Genomic DNA, 19,218 nt, shown 5'->3' on the forward strand with positions numbered 1-19,218 from the left:
AGATACTTCTAGTGCCAGCTCAGGATGTCTCCACCAGGTACCTAGACTGCCCTGAAACCCCCAGACAGAAGCCGGCTGAAGTAGAGTATTTCCACTGCTTCTGCCTGGACCTACACTACTATCTACTATCGTTAGTTTTGAGCCAGGAGATGTGGCACTCAGATGGATACGCTGTGTTGGTCTATAAGATTAGCGGTTGGCACGGGAGCTTGAACATCGCCGGTAGCCACAGCAAAGATTCAGTCCTCTGTCGCTGGGACAACCTTGTAAGTCCCTTGTGGAAATGTGTGTCACTGCCAAGATTTAATTTGGCCCCTAAGTCTGCACGTGTCCTCTCCCTCTCGTCCGTGCATTCACCGAGCCATGCGTTCTCACACATTCAGATGCGAGCCCACGGGCGCATCCCCTGGCTCACTTGCTCACCTGCACATGTGCCAGCCTCGGGTGCGCACACATTCACACCCAGGTGTCATAATGACTTATGAGCCAAGGCAGTGCCAGCTCTTAATCAAATGCTTATCTTCCCCTTCCTCCCTGTGAAACTCCCAAGCTGCCAAGCTCCATTCTCAGAGGCAGCTCCTGGTGCCAAGGGCAGCTCCTCTGAGAGGCAGCAGCTGAGGGGTGGCGGGGGGCAGTGCTCAGCGAACAACACATGTTGACTCTGCCCAAAGTCAGGCATCCCTAGAAGGTGGATGAGGGGTGCTATCACGCCTACAGTCGACCTTGTATCTCGCGCTGCTCACAGGTTCTTGGGTCGAGTAGCGCTGGTCTGCAAGTCATCACATTTAGGTTCTGGCCCTGATCTGGGCAGTCTGTGGCCTTGGGGCCCTGGATGCCTCTGGACTCACATTCCCACGTGACTGTGGTCAGTTACTCTCCTGTGAGTCACTCCACTCAGGGCCCTGCTCCTCTCCACTCACACGATGCGTCTGCCTGCACTCACACTGAGCTTTTCCCGTCTTCACGTCATCTATCAAATTATCTATCGAATTACAGACACTTGTGACTCCTGGACTAGACAGCAAACCACGAAGATCACTTCAAGCTCACAAACTCTCTAATGTTATGATTTTTTTTAAATTCTCAAAATGAAGGTTTAGTTTTCTAAAACTGAGTGATCATTCTTTGCTGATTTGTAAGAAACCGTTTGGCTCAAGGTCCTGTCCTTGCCAATGTGGTCATAACCTTTTGTGCTTTTGAAGTGAGACCAAGGAGCTTTGGGTGATGTTACATTACACTGAATGTGCCCATCGTTTGTAGGGCAGAGTAGTTTTCTTGGGAATAAGGGTGGATTTGCACAGACCATCCACTTTCTCCAACAGTCGCCCTAATCTGTGACATGCGTTGGCAAAAAGGATGGTGGATGAGGGTCTTCTTCTAAAGACTTGAGATAGAGCTGAACTGTCCATTCTGCCAAAGATAGAATCTGTGACTGTAGCCTTATTTTCCTAGTGTTCTGACCCTGTGCTATTGGTCTAAAATCTGGAATGGGGGAGTCGTACAGTTCTGTTCAAAATATATATTTTCCATTTACTTGTAGCTACATGATGTCCAATGGCTATAAGCCAGCCCCTTTGGATTTGTCTGATGTGAAGCTGTTACCTCCTCAAGAAATTTTAGTGGATAAGCTTGCAGAAAATGCACACAATGTTTGGGCAAAAGACAGAATAAGACAAGGATGGACCTATGGCATTCAACAGGTGAGAAGTGCTGGGTCAGGCCTGCTGGAGAAACCAGGAGATGTGATCATGCATTAAAATGCCATTTTGCTTTGGTGGGTATTAGATTGGAAGGTGGAGGTTGCCCTTGCACTCTGTTCCTCATGCCACAGCACATTCATTATTTATAGAATCATGGGACTGGATGGAACTTGTAATGGTCACATTGATATTAACTCCAGGCATAATTGCAGTTTTTCAGCAATGGATAGGCTTACCTTTCCTTTGTTAGTCTGGTTCACTTGTGATCATGTTGCCCTGTGTATATGGCCACTGGCTGCATCTTCTCTCATTCCTCGTCTTGTTGCTTGCCTCACGGAGTGCTGAGCTTTCATGCACTCTCCAAGGCCAAGGTAAGGCTCACATAAATCAGCGTCACAGCTCAGCAGTATTTCTGGGATGGTCCAAGTATCTACCACTGAAAGGGAAAAGGAGGGGAAGCTAGCCCAGGAGAGAGGCAGACTAGCCCACCAAGAAGCCTGTGCCCCCTTAACTTCAGTGCACAGGGCCAAGATTCTTGGGCAGGGTTCTTAGTTTATCCAGAGGCAGCCTGAGAGCCCAGCAAGGAATTAAGTGGAGTTTAGAACCAGGGTTCGGCCTAAACCATCTGGTACACCTCTCACTCTGAAATGCCCCCCCTCATCTCAGTAAGTACCGGGCTCAGTATCAGGGAAGTTCAAGGATAGCTGTGTGCACACGTGTTCATTCATTCCTGAGCCTCCAAACCTGCACGCGTCTGGAACCAAGAAGACCACAACTATGGAAACTGTGGCAGGGAAAGGAGTTGGGGGTTCAAAACAGCATGTTAGGTTATGATGACTTGTCACTGCTGTTGTCATTATTGTCTTCTTAGTCCCCATTAAGGAACCGAGGAGGACTGTAATACAAATATGTGCCTACTACCATGAAATGGCCCCACTGTGGCTCTGCCACCTTTTCAGATGTTTCTCTGTGAGCAGAGATGTCTATTAAGAACTGTTGGGACTTCCCTGGTGGCTCAGTAGTTAAGAATCCGCCTGCCAATGCAGGGGAAACAGGTTCGAGCCCTGGTCCGGGAAGATCCCACGTGCCGCAGAGCAACTAAGCCCGTGTGCCACAACTACCAAGCCTGTGCTCTAGAGCCTGCGAGCCACAGCTACTGAGCCCTCGTGCCACAACTACTGAAGCCCGCATGCCTAGAGCCCGTGCTCCACAACAAGAGAAGCCACCGCAATGAGAAGCCCACGCACCGCAACGAAGTGTAGCCCCCGCTCACCGCAACTAGAGAAAGCCTGCACGTAGCAACGAAGACCCAGTACAGTCATAAATAAATAAATAAATAAATAAATAAATAAATAAATAAATAAATAAATAAATAAATAAAAGAATCTGTTGTGAGGAGGCCATAACTGTTTGAATCATGGCATGATCTTTCATAAGGGAATAGTTACGCAAACCCCCATCTGCCTTGCCTTGGGAATGTAGGTTTCTACCCAATTTCATGACACTTCATTTTATTCACAGGCTGGCATTATTGAAATGGGTTTTTTTACTGCTAGTTTTGAATGTTAGTACAAATTTTCCATTTATACTCATTTAATCTTGAAGCGGCAAATATGTACATTGGTAAATATCAAGGCACTGGGAGAGGAGCTAGAGCAGACTCACCCGAGGAAGCCAGGACTGTTGCTGGGAGTATGTGAGTGGGACAAGCTCTTTGTAAAGATGATAATGCGTTTTCTCAGCATCTCTTTTCTCTGGCTTCACATAGGATTTAAAGAACAAAAGAAATCCCCGTCTGGTGCCATATGCATTATTGGATGAGCGTACCAAGAAGTCAAATAGGGACAGCCTTCGTGAAGCTGTTCGGACTTTTGTTGGTTATGGTTATAACATTGAGCCATCAGACCAAGAACTAGGTAATCAGTGGAGATTGTTCACTCTGGCCCCAGCTTACTAAACAGGTCTTCTTCTGGTGGAATGCTAACTTTCAACAGGTCTAACTTGCACTATTAGAAATGCTGGTGGTGCTAAAGAGTGCTAAACTCAATGGCATATTTTGGAAGTGGGGGGAGGGAGGAGGGACCACGTTGATAATAAAGCAGTGTCCCAGTGACAGATGTTTCTGTAACGAGCACGTCTATGATGTAATCCCACAGGGAATAAGTTATCCTCCAGCATAGCTGAGCTTTTCAGGATATTTGGTCACAAAACCAAGTTACCTGTATTTCTCTTGTTTTCCAAACATGTGAATATCAGCTTACTTTGGGGCCAGGTAATGTCATCTCTAATTTGAATTCTAGCACTGATTAAAATCACCAGCTTATGATTATTTAACATGTCACTGCCATCTCATACCCCAGGGGATACCATAGGCTAGTGGGGCAGTAAAACATGGTTAAGGGGATGGATTTGGAGGAAGACAGACCTGGGTTCAAATCTTTGCTCTCCTTGGTTTATGGGCTCTAAGACCTTGAACAGGTGAACCTCTCTGAGCCTCAATTTCTTCATCGGTAAGAGGAAGACAGTAATACTGATTTCATAGGATTATTGTGAGGAAAAACTGAGATTTAGTTTCTACTGCAAAGCAATCACTCACTGAATGGTAGCTTGTATTGCTATTATGATATGATGATGATAGTGATGATTATATTATGAACAGAATGCTGTATTGGCTAGTAGGAGATCTGTCATCAGCCTTTGTTGTTGAAAGTCTTTTGAGGAATGCTCCCTAAATATTAAACCTATGTTCTCTCTCTCCCTCCTGCACCCTCTACTCCCTTTTCTTCTTGATAGCTGACCCAGCTATGGAGAAAGTCAGCATAGACAAGATCCGCTTTTTCCGGGTAGAGCGCTCTTACGCAGTGAGATCTGGAAAGTGGTATTTTGAGTTTGAGGTGGTGACCGGAGGAGACATGCGTGTCGGCTGGGCCAGGCCAGGCTGTCGGCCTGACGTTGAGCTGGGGGCCGATGACCAAGCCTTTGTGTTTGAAGGCAGCAGGGTGAGTCTGGCTGGTGTCCACATGTCCTCAGTCCGGGTTTCTCTGCTTCACATATTTCCCCAGAAGTGAAGAGTGCTGAGTATCTGGATCTCTGGCTTCAAAAGGGAGGAGCCACCACACTGGCTGATTGAGACCATAGAACGATCATCACTTAGTGTTTGTCCCTTCACTCTTTCCTCAGGAGAAGGGGAGGGCTGCACACTCGTCCTTTCCGTAGTCACCTCCGTATCTGCCTTGCCTCTGAGCCCATGTTCCCCTCTGCAGGGGAGGCTCACAGAACACTGTGCAGCCAGTATGAGGGAAAATCTTACCACTTTGTCTTAGAGGGAGTTTGGCTTGTTTTCATAGCTGACTAGGTATTGGGAGACTCAGGCCACCTTTTCTGATGAGCCTTGTATATCTCGGTTTCATTCATCTGTAGATGGACCACTTCTCCCTATGAGTTGTCCTTGGTAGAAAGGGAAGTGCCTTGTAGAAACAAGGTACCACTGCCCATTAGGAGAAATTATTCACAGGGTCATTTCTCCAGTAGTACAGGGCCCTCTAGGCTAGGACCTCCATTTCTCTAAGCCCTTGCTCTTGTTTTCTAGGGCCAGCGTTGGCATCAAGGGAGTGGGTATTTTGGACGGACCTGGCAGCCAGGAGATGTGGTTGGTTGTATGATTAACCTGGATGATGCTTCAATGATCTTCACGCTGAATGGGGAGTTGCTGATCACCAACAAAGGCTCTGAACTTGCCTTCGCTGACTACGAGATTGACGATGGTAAATCCACCAGCTTTCCCCCCTTCCACCTCCACGAGATGAAGGGAAATCCAGGGAGCAGGGTGAGATCTTCTACCTCCTCACTTAGGACACACTGACCTTTGCAGATTTGAAACCCTGGTGGGGAAGATGAGATCTTATACTATCATTTTTGAAGGATCAAGACAAATAATAGTGATAGTTGATGTGTGCAGTGTAGATGTAAGTCTGAACTTGCCGAGAGACTGACCAAGAGGCTCTCCTCTAATCCGCTGCCCTGCGCCTTGGCATGTTAAGGTACCTCACGTTTCCCGGTGTCACAAAGGAAATGCTAATTGCATGTGGACTAATATCCCTGGCAGGAGAGAAGAGTTGGTGAGTTAAAGAATTATCCTCATATTCTGAATTGAATTGTCAGTCTGAATGTCTGTGTAATTGAACTTGATGCTTTGATGAGAACCACTGAAACACAGAAGTTTGACTTAGCTGTTCCCTTGAATGAAATAGAATTTATTTTGAAAGTCAAGCATGCTATGAAACCCAAGCCCAGTTGCACTTGTTAATGGCCGTGAATAGACTGCAGTCAGGGCAGTGCTTCCAGCTACACAAAGGAGCGACGGGCGCTTCTTACTTCCCATCTACAGAGCTACGTTAGGTACCAAGGCTGTCGGCACCAGGAGATGGAGCCCTGGACTGTGGGTTAGCTGACTCGCTCCTAACAAACTGTGTGGCTCCCAGACAGGCTTGGCTTGACTTCTCTGGGCTTTGCCTCCTTCATCTGTACCAGAAAACAGGATGATAGACTGCATAAGTGCCAATATCCTTCTCAGTTGTAAAATTCTATGGCAGTGACTTAATACCCACTGTGATCACACCCCTGTGCTTGGTGCTTTGCCACTCTCTGCTGCTTCAGTACAGATGAGAAGGAGGCAGGGAGGTCGAGAGGAAAAGAGGCTGCTCTGGGTCAGGAGGTCTGGTTTCCTGTCCTGCCTCTGCCCTTCCCACGTGTGACATCTCGGTTGACTTTATTTAATGTCTTTTTACCTCATTTCCCCCTTCTGTAAATGATTAGGGTTTCTGGTAGCTTTAAATTTCTGAGACTTTACAAAAAGAAACAGTCCTCCCTCCCCACCCTGAAAGTGAAAAAAGATAAAACCGCACAGGCAAGAGCAACAGAAATACATGAGTATGTATTTTTAATACATATAAAATATTCTGTATTTACAATGTGTTTTAGCTTTACAAATCACTTTCACACTTTTTGCAGACATCTATTATCTGCAACATGCATATCCAACTGTACCTTAAAAGAGCTTTAAAGATTTTTGTAAGAGCCACATATTTGGGGTAATAGAAAAGTTGCAAGTCAGCGTATTTTCCTAGAAAGACAGGATGACTGAAGCCAGATGGGGTCATATTTTAATGCCTTCTAAAAAGGTTTAAAATCAAAGTTTTGAAAAATATGTTTTTGGAAACAACTGGGAAAGATGTTGCCAGTAGAAAGAATGGTTTATGAACTGGTTCAGAGGCAAAGAGGGGGAAATCATGTCAGGGGGCATGAGGGCAGTGGAGAAGAGCATCCTCTGGCACTGCTCTTTGGAAACAGATATTTACCAAGTACCCATCACAGGCAGTGCTCTCTTCATGAGGCTGGAGGAAAACGAAGAATTAGAAGATTCAGATTCATCCGCAAGGAAAGTAGCTCCCTGGAGTAGGAAGAGTCCAAAGACCAGAGACCTTGTTATGACTCCCCTGAGTGTGGATTCAGGGAGGTTAGTTGTCTATGAAACTTTGGCTCAGCATAAGGAGGAGATAAGAATCTTGTCTATGTGCAGAGTTCTAAGAATTCTGTAAAGTCTAAAGCCTTGCTACTCAAAGTGTGGTCCAGTTGTTATAAATGCAGAGTCTCAGACCCCATGCCTGTCCCACTGATTCAGAAACTGCATTCAGACAAGACACTCCGGTGGTTCCCATGCACTTTAAAGTATGAAAAGCAGTGGTCTAAAGTATACACAAATGTAAATAGTAGCAAAATTAAGGAGTTCATTTTCTAGTTGGAAAAATAAATAAGATGAAAATATGGAAAGGTAACTACCAGTGCGAAGCGGTGGGTTAAAAATGGCAAATGACCAATGCAGGATGAAAATTCTATAAGAATGGGATTGGAACTGAAGGTTAAATAAAAAATATGAGCTGTCTACTTCTGAGGAGAAGGGTCTTCTTCTAAGGGGATGTGAGTCGAGTAATAGTGTGGAATCAGGAAACTGCAGGAAAGAGTGATGATACATTTTGGAAGATTTGTGTATGGAATTTACAGAAGATGAAGGTGGAAAGAACAAGAAGGTGCAGATTATAGCCTCAAACATCAAGACTTGGTCTTTTTATTCAAAAAACTTTATTTATTGTCTAATCTGGGCCCAGCATCCTTGGACTCCACTCTCTACGACATGGGGAGCTGTCCTAGGGTTTGTGCAGAAGAATACTATAAAGAAGAGGGATGTTTTAGAACTCTGTTTTTAGAGATCATCTGTGCTGTAATGAAAGAGATGCCTCATAGACCTTTTGTGTACAGAGACATGATTTAACCTTCAGAATAACTGAGTCTATTATTAGCACTCTGTTTTATAATAGAATTGTACTGTACTGTGTTAACACACTGTACTGTAGTATTGTATCGCACTTTAATCACACAGAGACAAGATAATTGGGAGGCTCTTTCAGTTCTGTGATGGCTCAGGAGTCAGAGGAAGGGCAGTTGAAAGGGAGTCTGCATGCTTTTCTTTGATGACAATAACCCGGAGGCCTAGAATCACCATATAGCATCTCTCTATTCTCTGCATAAAGTGGAAAGAGGCAGCAATTCTTGCCTTGAGCTGTTAGGAAAAGCATCTGTTGAAAATAAAACATTTTGTGCATTATAGCCCCATATCAAGCAAAATCCCCTATATGTTTGTGTTCTGGTCACCAGCACCCCAGCCTTGATGCAGGCCATTTACCCCAGAGGGAGTTGTGCTGTGCGAAGTTTTTAGTCCTTTGGGGGAAGGAATGGGGGCAGGCACTACAATTCGTGGCTGGTTTTTTTCCTCTGGGTTATTTATAAGTTGTCATCTTCATCCTCTCCTGTATCATAGATGATCTACTCTTATGGGCCTCATTAGAATTTTCCTAATCATTGTTCCCTGGCCTGGACCATCACAGCTCACAGTGTTATCACCAAAAGGCATCTGGAAGCTCAGAAGCTTCCATGGTGAAACCTTTGCTATTAGTGTTCTCTTTTATCCCATTTAAAGGAAAGGAAGAGAAAGTTCTGCACATGGTGCCAGACCTCAGAACATGCTGTCTGGAAGAGGCTTCAGAGCTGGTCTCCTGTTCTGCCTGTACCAGGCACTCCCCTGGGGCACCTCCTGCCTCGCTACAGCTTCAGCGTCTGCAGGGGCAGCCTCCCAGGCTCTTCCTGCCACTGGCCTGTCAGGGTTTAACAGATCCCCCAGCTCTGCTGGCAGCTCTTCCGTAGGCAGCAGATGAAATTTCCTTGAGGGCAGTGTCGCCACCATCTGCGCACAGACACACTGGTACCCAAGCTTCCCCTGTCATTCTCTCCCTGGATGGGTGCTATGGCAGGGGAACGTAGCCTCTTGTTTCCTGTGTTTTCTACAAGGCTTGTGACCATCTCAGTGCTGTCCCCGAACACCATCTTTGTGAGGCTTAGAAAATTAAAATTAATGGGTAAAACATGAGCTTCTGGATTGAGACTCTCAGAAACAGCCCTGGAATCGTCTGGGCAGTCATTTAACCACCTCTCCCCAAGATCTGAGTCTTTCCATTACTGGGAGTGATTTGCTCTCATGTCTTTCTTCAGCTTGAAATGGACTAAAAATGGATCCATGGTTGGGATTGTGTAGATAATTGGTTTCTTTCCAAGCTCCTGAATTATAAAAAGATGACCTCCTGGCTGACTCTCCTCCTAGTCACAAAGCCGTATGAGGCCTTGTGATTCAAAGTTTATCAGAACCTGGGGTCCTCTGGAGGATTTAAATGTGTGTGTTCTTGACATACCTTTCCTAGAACAGGAATTCTGTGCACATCTATGTTCCAAGTAAGGCCGTTTGCAAATTTTCTCCTCAAACCTCTTCAATGATGTCAGCATAATTACTTCTACTAGGCTGTATGTAGGGACGGAGTATTGCTTTTCCCCTTTATTTTTCCATTTTCTTACTTCTCCAGTCTCATTTGAAGCTAGGGATTAATTGAGTTGTGTGCAAAGTGCAAATCCTTGTGTGTGCACGACATTGTTCACAGTAATGCCAGGTGGCCTTACCAAGTGGATCTGTCCATCCAGATCAACTCTAGGGAACCGTGTGGCCACTTGAAGAAGGCAGCCCTTCTCCTCCAAGGGGCCTGGAGTGCTTTGCGGTTGTAGGTCTCCAGCTGCCTGATCTAGAGGCAAACTAATCAACTACACGACACTTAGGAAAATCATCTGAAAAGTGAAGGAAGAGTTCATCACAAAGCCAGTCACTGGAGATAAGAATTAGAAAGCAGTCATCCGGCCCTCAGTCCCCATTGCTTGCTCTGGACTGCTCTCGGGCAGCCTCGTTCACATGCTGGCTCCACATACTTACCAAGAGACAGAACTTGAGCAAGTTATCAACTTGCTAGGCCTCGGTTTCCTCATCTGTGAAATGGGCACAATAACGAGCTAAATCTGTAGAGCGCTGAGCCCAGGGCCTGACACCTAGAAAGTACTTGATGAATATTAGCTGGTAGCGTTTATCATCATTGTTCCCCCTTATCTGTCTATCAAGCAGAGTTATCAAGTTACATGAAGTTGTAACTCCTCAAGTAAAGAAGTTGTAGAAATGGAGCAGAGTCTCTCCACCAGGTGGAGGGAGCTGATTAAATGTATCCAGTTTTCAAGTATTCTTCCCCAGGAGAAAGTGCTGGTGCCTTATGAGGATGTAGCTTTGCTCTCGGTCCTTTCTGGAGTTTCTCTTTTCTGGCTCAAGCCTGGGATTTAGCTTCTCGTCTGCTGCTGTACAGAGCTGTCCCCGCTGTGCCCACTTAGTCCCGAGGAGGTCCCTGACACTCCCTCCTGTTGCTTTGACATTCCCGACTTTTGTTTCAGAGCCTGTTTTCAGGCAGTGTTCAGCTCTCCCCCATAGAGATGGCTTCTGCCTCAGAGCGACAGCGGTCTGCTCTGTAATACGTACAACCCTCTGCCCTAGGACATAACTGCTGTTTAAATCTGGGACATTCACCCCCTGTAACCTTCACCCCCTCTCTTGCACACTGACTGTCAGCTGGTCTGTGAGTCAGAGGGTGTGGGATCTTTTCCCATTTTGTCACTTGCCCTTCTTACAACCTTGGTCAAGTCTGTTAGCTCCTCAAACCTTCAGATTTATCTTCAGCAAAGTACTGTCCCCTCTGCTGATGGCTTAGGAACAATGAGGAGCCCAAGTTCCTTAGAAAAAAGGCCTCATGCAGATATGACCTTTCTTCCTTTCTGCATGCATCTTGCATTGTCAGGGGGTCTATAACTAGGAAGTCATTGATATGACCTGGGTTAGTCAGAAGTCCTCATTGTTTTTGAATCTGCTGCTTACTTATCCCATCATTCAAGTTATTGGAGAAGAAAGGGGAAGAGAGACTTTCTTTTTTTTATTGATTTTATTGAAGTATAGTTGATTTACAATGTTGTGTTAATTTCTGCTGTACAGCAAAGTGATATATACATTCTTTTTCATATTCTTTTCCATTATGCTTTATCACAGGATAGCAGATATAGTTCCCTGAATGTTTATCCATTCTATATATAATGGTTTGCATCTGCTAATCCCAAAAGCCCAAATATCCCTCCCCCACCCCACCCCTTGGCAACAACAAGTCTGTTCTCTATGTCTGTGAGTCTGTTTCTGTTTCCTAAATAAGTTCATTTATGTCATATTTTAGATTCCACATATAAGTGATATCATATGCTATTTGTCTTTCTCTGTCTGACTTCACTCCCTATGATAATCTCTAGGTCCATCCGTTTTGCTGCAAATGGCATTATTTCATTCTTTTTTATGGCTGAGTAATATTCCATTGTATGTATGTATCACATCTTCCTTATCCATTCACCTGTCGATGGACACTTAGGTTGCTTCCATGTGTTGGCTATTGTAAATAGTGCTGCTTTGAACATTGGGGTGCATGTATCCTTTTGAATTATAGTTTTGTCTGGATATATGCCCAGGCATGGAATTGCTGGATCATGTGGAACTCTATTTTTAGTTTTTTGAGGAGCCTCCATACTGTTCTCCATAGTGGCTGCACCAACTTACATTCCCACCAGCAGTGTAGGAGGGTTGCCTTTTGTCCACATCCAAGAGAGACTTTCTTAAGATGTCCTATCTCTGCTCACATCACGGATGGAAAGCTTCAAAATCATGTCTCCAAGATAAAACTACTGTAGTGGTACTTTTCCAGGTTGAAAACCAAAGTACTATCTTGCAGGTGGGGATGTCTTACCACACAACATTCACTCTTGTGCGTTCCATTTGTTGTCCCCACTTCTGTAAGCTCCTGGTGATCAGGATGGTTTCTTTTCCTTCCTTCATGTCTTCTCATAGCATAGAGCAGAGCCCGCTGGCCCAGTAGGGACCCAAAAGTTTTGCCAACAATCAGTCCTTATTCCATACTGGAATCAGATCTCCAAAGATTCCTCATTTATAAAAATCTCTGTCTCTAGAAGGGGATAGTTTCATCTATCCCAGTCTCGAATGCCATGCCAGAAACATAGCAATGCTCAGGACGGTGCATGAATCTGTGCTTGTCTGATGGACCAGACCGTCTGCCTTACCTAGTGGTGGGACCACCAGCCCCCGGTGGTCCTGGGAGGAGGCTCTTTGTACAGACATCACCGTCATTGCTAGGATTTCACTGGAGCTCTCTTACTCAGAAATAGTATTAAATAGTGTCCTAAATGAGTTCATAGTTTCTGAAAGCAACCAGCTCAGCTTGGAAGGGATTTACCTTTCACTTATGAGACTTATTTACATAGAAACTTTGTGGCCTAGATAATAGTATATAAGCACTGGTTTTAGGAGGAGTGCATTTTGGCCTTGGTCTCTATGAGCGACTTACTGTTGAACATAAATTCTCCCAAAATAGACCTTTAAATGTCCCCTTAAATAAGCACCGCCATCCTAGGAGTGACACGGTTTTCCTCGTAGGGACTCCAAGCCCTGCTTTAGCCACCAGCCTCCGAGCCCTTCCTCCTTTTCTGAGCTCTCCTGGCAGCCTCAGCTGCCCTCTGGCTGCCTGCCGCACATCTTCCCAGATCTGGGATAATTAGTGCTTTCCCAGTTCTGCTGATTTGTTGGTCCACAATTATGATTCATAAATAGCCTACAAACAAGAACACCAAATAATCTGAACTTCTGCCTTGGGTCTTTTCTGCATGGCAGTGTTATAATATGATGAGGATACAGAAGAGAGCTTGGAGAGGCAGTCACTGTAAGAGTGAACAGAGTTTTCTATGTCTCCTGCTTGAAAATCTCGCTTTCCTGCTTAGGAGGGGACTATAGCAGAAGGCTGGGAGGGTGGGGTTTGTAAACTGTATTTTGTAAACAAGCAGAGTCATTGTGTTAGCATCCAAAACTTCTTAGGAGAGTACTCTCAAAATGACATGAACCATTAGACCTCTCATTTCACTGGAGAAGATGCTGAGACCTAGAAAATTTGGGCGGTTTACACCAAGTCATTCTTTAGGCATTGTTTTGTTTGGGGGCAGTATTTAAAATTACCCAGGGCCTAAGATATGGAAGCAAGCTAAGTGCCCATCAACAGATGGATGGATAAAGATGATGTGGTATGTGTCTATACACACACACACACACACACACACACACACACATATATACATACAATGGAATATTATTTAGCCATAAAAAAAGAATGAAAATCTGCCATTTGCAACACCATGGGTGGATCCAGAGAGTATTATGCTTAGTGGAATAAGTCAAACAGAGAAAGACAAATACTCTATGTTATCACTTATATGTGAAATCTAAAAAATAAAACAATTGAAGGTATATAACATACAGAAAAAGACTCACAGATATTGAGAACAAACTAGTGATAACCAATAGGGAGAAGGAAGTGGGGAGGGGCAAGTTAGGGGTATGGGATTAAGAGACACAAACTACTGTGTATCAGAGAGACAAGCAACGAGGATATATTATTGTACAGCACAGGGAAATATAGCCATTGTTTTGTAATAACTTTAAATGGAGTACAATCTATTAAAATATTGAATCACTGTGTTGTACACCTGAAACTAATATATTGTAAATCAACTGTACCTCAAAAAAAAAAAAAAAATCTCCAGAGATAAATAAAATAAAATAAAATTACCCAGGGCCTAAAATCAATTTTAGCTAAGGCATAGATAAAGAATTTCACTTTTTCTCTTATTGGTTTTACTTTTCCAGCTGATATTTATTTATGTCTTAAGAAGAATCTTACCTAGATGATTGTTTTTTTCAACAAATCATTTTGAACCAGACTCACTTTTCTTTCCCATATACCAAGGGCAGCCGTAAACTCCATGTCACCTCCTGTTGTTGAGTTTATGTGCCAGGAAGAAAGAAAAGGACGCTGTCCCGTCTTTCCGTCTTTCCTGCTGAGACTCAAAGCTGTGAAGGAAGCGAAGGTTCCGCTTCCTCCCAGCTTCCCAGGACAGTCCTGAGGGCTGACTGGGCTCTCTCACCATTCTGCAGGCTTTGTGCCCATATGCTCTTTGGGCCTGTCTCAGATCGGCCGCATGAATCTCGGGATGGACGCCAGCACCTTCAAGTTTTATACCATGTGTGGCCTCCAAGAGGGCTTTGAGCCTTTTGCTGTCAACATGAACCGCGACGTGGCCATGTGGTTCAGCAAGCGCCTCCCAACATTTGTCAACGTGCCCAAGGATCATCCACAGATAGAGGTAACGCTGCACGTTGCGGGGACCCTGGCAGGCCAGGGGGACCAAGGCCCTGAACTCCCGCTGATGCTCCTGTCACCAGGTGGTGCTTGCCTAAGTCCACGCCCTGGCTGCCCCTGCCCCGGTCACCTCCTCGCTGGCCCTCAGAGCTGTCGTTGCAGGTACCTTAGTTGGGGCAGCTGAGTGGCATCTTACAAGTGGTAAACACCTTGCAGATCCATCCCCAAACCTTTGGGCCACAATGTTTTCTCCAGACATTCCTATACTGGTATTATAGCAATACAGTATCCAGAGACCTTAAATGTTGTTTTCCTAAAAAAGTTCAGTACCTGCGCTCAGGATGATGTGTTCCAAACGTGGTTCTCCTCTGCTCATAACTCGATGTCTTTTAGGCTTTGTTTAATTCCTGCAGAACCGTCTCCAGGTTTTTAAGTGGAAGTGTAGTAGTTGATTACGATACTCCCACCTTGTCGGGGGAGCAGAGAGGCAGAGAAGCCAAAGATTGTAAGCAGCCTGATTCGGATTCTGGTTCTACGTCTGCTTGCCTCTGTATCACCTAGCCCCACCATGGTTTTTTCATGGCGTAGGGGTGGGATGGGGGCCGATGGGATGTCAGACAAGTCAGCTCCACTGAAGCGTTAGATTCAATGGCTTGATCCCCCCAGACTGTAAGTCCCCTTCACTCACTGCCCACTTTGAATTCAGCAAGTATCCACTCTTCATCCTTCGCTTTTCTCCACACTCTTAAATAGGAGAGACTTTAATTTCTCTGATTCCTACCTGGCCATTACTTTAGAAAGCTGGCTCATAAACTTTTTCGAGGTCGTGAACCCCTTTGGCAAACTGATAGAATCTAGAGACCCTCCACTTAGAAAAATATACAGACCACACAGAAATATGTAAGTGTACTCATGGACCGCAGGATAGGAACTATTCTCTAGAACGCAGGGAGAAATGCTCAGATTGTAACAAAATTATTATTTTAAGTCTGTTTACTTTCTCTGCTCCTCCTTCCCACCCCCCTCACCCCCCCCCCCCGCCCGCCACACACACACACTTCAAAAATCCAGTTTTGATCTTTCCTCCAGTGCACCCCCTGCAGTGCTTGTGCCCTGGAGCTGGGAATTTCCTCAGTATGTAGAGGAGTCTCCAGGAGCTTCTGCGCTCAGGCTGTAACTGTGGGAAAGGTGGGAAAGGCGCTGGGTGGGAGACAGTGCCCCCCAAGGAAACTCTGATGTCTCTTCTTGAGCTTTGGGCTTTCTGGTGCCTTCTCCCTTAGATGTTCTCATGCCCACTGACAGGGGAAACCTCTGGAAAGATTTTCTCCTTTAGCCACTTGTCACCTTCCTAAAAGGTCAGCATCAGCGAATACAACACTGCATTACCCCCCTGCCTGGCATCCTTGACCTTGCAGAAAACCCAGTGAGCATTTTTAGATCCCTAATTTAGATCCCTCATTTCCCCAGCCAGAGGCAGATCTGTGATATTTTATAGGGCACGGTCCACGTAAGGATGAGTGTAATGGTTCATTATCACTCATGACAACCTTAGTTGTTCGCATAAAGCCTTGACGTAAGTAGTCAGTGAGGGGAGGAGGGGTGGGTCAGAGTCAGGCTGTGTCAGGTGAGGACCATGGCATTTCCAGGTCGTGAGGGTCGATGGCACCGTGGACAGCCCTCCGTGCCTCAAGGTGATCCACAAGACGTTCGGCACACAGAACAGCAGTGCCAGCATGATCTACTGCCGCCTGAGCGTGCCGGTCGAGTGCCACTCCTCCTTCAGTCACAGCCCGTGTCTGGACAGTGACACTTTCCAGAAAAGGTGAGGGAGGAGCCTCCAGCTCTCAGAGGTGCTCAGCGTGTCTGTTGCAAAGTCGGCTTTCTGTCTGTCTCCTTCTCACTCTACCTCGGCACAACTAGAGCCCTGTGAGTAGGGTTCCCTCTGCTTTCAGTCAGGAAGAAATGAGGATGGGTGTGCACACAAGTGCATGCCCGTGCACATGTGTGTGTGTGCAGTGTATAATTAGGGGACCAATCAAGCTTAACTGGGTCACATCCAGTGAACAAGTTTCTGTTCTTCCCAAGCTGTCTGAGTCCCTAGCCTCCTTGCAACCTATAATTCGTATGTTTTTGGAGTAAAAAGAATGTAAGTGCATGAGAGGGTGCAATTGTTGTTGCCTTTGTGTGAAATTAGAAGCTTCTGTAGGCAAATACTGCCTTCTTTGCATAACTATGGCCAGTGTCCAACCCAGCAGCTGTGTGACTCATGAGTAATGTGACTTCCTCCTTCCTGATAAGGAATATATTCCTTGCTATCTTTCTTCCCTTTAATGTCTATTTTTTATTGTTGATGCGTATCTGGTCCGGGTTTCCTCTAGAGTTTTACTATCTACCAAGATTTAAACAAGCAAAGCTGCTTAAGAGAACAGGATAATGTATTCCAAGGTATCCCTGCCTACATTATTAGCGTCTCCCAACCTCCCCCTAGCTCTAACTTACACCTGGGCTGGGAGACAAGAGTTGGAAGTCACAGCCCTGCCTGGTGGTATCAGGTTGCAAATGAACAAGTCCCAAGACCAGTCAGGCTCACTCATGTATAGGAAAGAGCCAGCTTCTTAAACTTGCCTTCATCATTAAAGGTAGATCAGTTGCCTGTCAGACTTGTGGGCTTCTCTATAGACCTGAAAAACTAAAACATGGATTTCTCCCCCCCAGGAAACAGATGCAAGAAATACTCTCCCATACAACAAGAGTAAGTAAATGTGCTCAATTATGGTTTTAATTATTTGATTCTTTGCTGTGCCTGGTAATATGCCCCCTACAGCAAAGGTCTGTCTAGAGATCCTCTTTAATTGCCAATTACTCTGTCTTTTAATATCCTTCTTGATGCTTCCAGAACATATCTATGGCATTTCTCAAGTGGGGGAAAGAAAAACAGTTACTCAGTGCAAAACAGAACTCTACCTGGAGCATCTAATTGGGCATCATTGTGTGATTGGTGCCTATTTGCCACCAGGGACCCAGCACTGCCTTTCTGATTGAAATGAACATCAATTGGGGGAGAAAGGGGGGGACTCTTAATGTAATCCTTTTGTTTGCTCTTTTATGTAAACTGCTATGAATCAATTCTCCCATCTCTCAGAGCAGTGCCAGGAATAATGTTGAAAGCAGTCAAATGAGAAAAAGGAGCAGGGAGCCAGCCCAGAAGATGGAGGCTGCTTTTTCTTCAAGCTAGACAGTGGTCAGAAAGCAATGCTTCTTAATTTCTTTCTTTCTCTCATCCTTCTTTAGCACCTGACCAAAAAACACACATACACACACACACACACACACACACACAAATTCCTTTGGAAGAAATGCATGTCACCCCTTCTATAAAGTCATCCTGCAACCCCAAGTTCGTAGGTTAACTATCAAGGGTATGATTCTTGCAGCGGCATGTCACACGCTTACTATGTGCAGGGCACTGCACGGAGCACATTGTATCACCTTCCCTCTTAAGTTCCACTGCAACCCCAGGAGATGAACAATATCATGCGCTCTGAGGCACAGAGAGGACAAGTGACTTGTCCAAGGTCACATGATTCATAGCTGCCAGTGCCAAGATGCCAGCACAGGTGTGTCTGGCTGACCCTTTTCCAATCAAAAAGTAGGACAGACTACACATAAAAGGACTTCATTTGCACTACTGATACTATGTATAAAATAGATAACTAATGAGAACCTACTGTATAGCTCAGGGAACTCTACTCAGGGAACTCAGTGCTCTGTGGTGACCTAAATGGGAAGGAAATCCAAAAAAGAGGGGATATATGTATATGTATAGCTGATTCACTTTGCTGTACAGTAGAAACTAACACAATATTGTAAAGCAACTGTACTCCAATAAAAATTTTTTAAAAAATAAAATAAAATAGAAGCAAAATAGAGAAAAAGAATAAATGTGCTCAGTTTCATAAAGAAAATGATGAAGCAGTCACTTACCTCAATGCTTTAGTTGTTATGATAACACAGTGATACAATTCACAAGTTGTTACAGTGCCCACCAAGAATGGCTGTAATTTTCAGCCCTGCCTGTCATTGAGTCTGATGACCACACAAAGCACATTTGGCCACATTGTGGGCTTTTTCTTTTGTAGCATCTTTTTCAAGACTTAAAAAACTTAGACTTCCTGCAGAATTGGAAAGTGTAGCCTGAGTTCTCTAACCCCCGGCCCCCAGGGCAATTTCATCACTCTTCTCTCTGAGGGCAAAGATGTGCCTGGCTCTCCCTAGCAGCCCTGGTACCCAGAAGAAGGTTAGGGTTCTGTGCTGACCATTCTGAGTGGCTGCCCCTGATCTCGGCAGCAGCATCTTCTGGGCAGAGGGTGGTATATTAGATGCCTGATTTTTTTAGGCTAAAGCACAACAGAAAAGGAAAAAATAAGGAAGCCAGATTCTCTCATCAACTCTTCCCCAAGTCCAGAGTGTAGTGCGGTACACCCCCAGAACAGTGTGTGCTTTTTAAGAAAAGGGAGTCAAGGGGGCTGCTGCATAATTTCTGCCTCTTGAGCCCGCTCCCCGCAACAGGAGCGGGGGGAGGGGTCAATCACACCCCCCTGTGGTCTCTCCCCAGCAGTGCTACTACGCAATTCGCATCTTTGCTGGACAGGACCCCTCCTGCGTCTGGGTCGGATGGGTGACTCCCGACTATCATTTGTACAGTGAAAAGTTTGACTTGAATAAAAACTGTACCGTGACTGTTACTCTGGGGGACGAAAGAGGCCGGGTCCACGAAAGGTAAGAGGACTCTTGAGGGGCAGGGTTGG

At 45.3% G+C, this 19,218-nt stretch overlaps 1 protein-coding gene across 1 annotated transcript in view; it reads left to right on the forward strand.

Annotated features, from left to right (window-relative positions):
* RYR3 (ryanodine receptor 3) overlaps nucleotides 1-19,218 on the forward strand; it is a 372,240-nt gene that overhangs the window by 161,202 nt on the left and 191,820 nt on the right. Inside the window, exons 25-32 of the mRNA XM_061181456.1 lie at nucleotides 1,541-1,700; nucleotides 3,469-3,616; nucleotides 4,494-4,699; nucleotides 5,290-5,464; nucleotides 14,206-14,414; nucleotides 16,057-16,232; nucleotides 17,126-17,162; nucleotides 19,026-19,189. Coding sequence (XP_061037439.1) covers nucleotides 1,541-1,700; nucleotides 3,469-3,616; nucleotides 4,494-4,699; nucleotides 5,290-5,464; nucleotides 14,206-14,414; nucleotides 16,057-16,232; nucleotides 17,126-17,162; nucleotides 19,026-19,189 — 1,275 coding nt within the window. The remainder of the gene's footprint in view (nucleotides 1-1,540; nucleotides 1,701-3,468; nucleotides 3,617-4,493; nucleotides 4,700-5,289; nucleotides 5,465-14,205; nucleotides 14,415-16,056; nucleotides 16,233-17,125; nucleotides 17,163-19,025; nucleotides 19,190-19,218) is intronic.

Source organism: Eubalaena glacialis, chromosome 2 (assembly GCF_028564815.1).
Source record: "Eubalaena glacialis isolate mEubGla1 chromosome 2, mEubGla1.1.hap2.+ XY, whole genome shotgun sequence".
In the NCBI taxonomy this organism is placed as follows: domain Eukaryota; kingdom Metazoa; phylum Chordata; class Mammalia; order Artiodactyla; family Balaenidae; genus Eubalaena; species Eubalaena glacialis.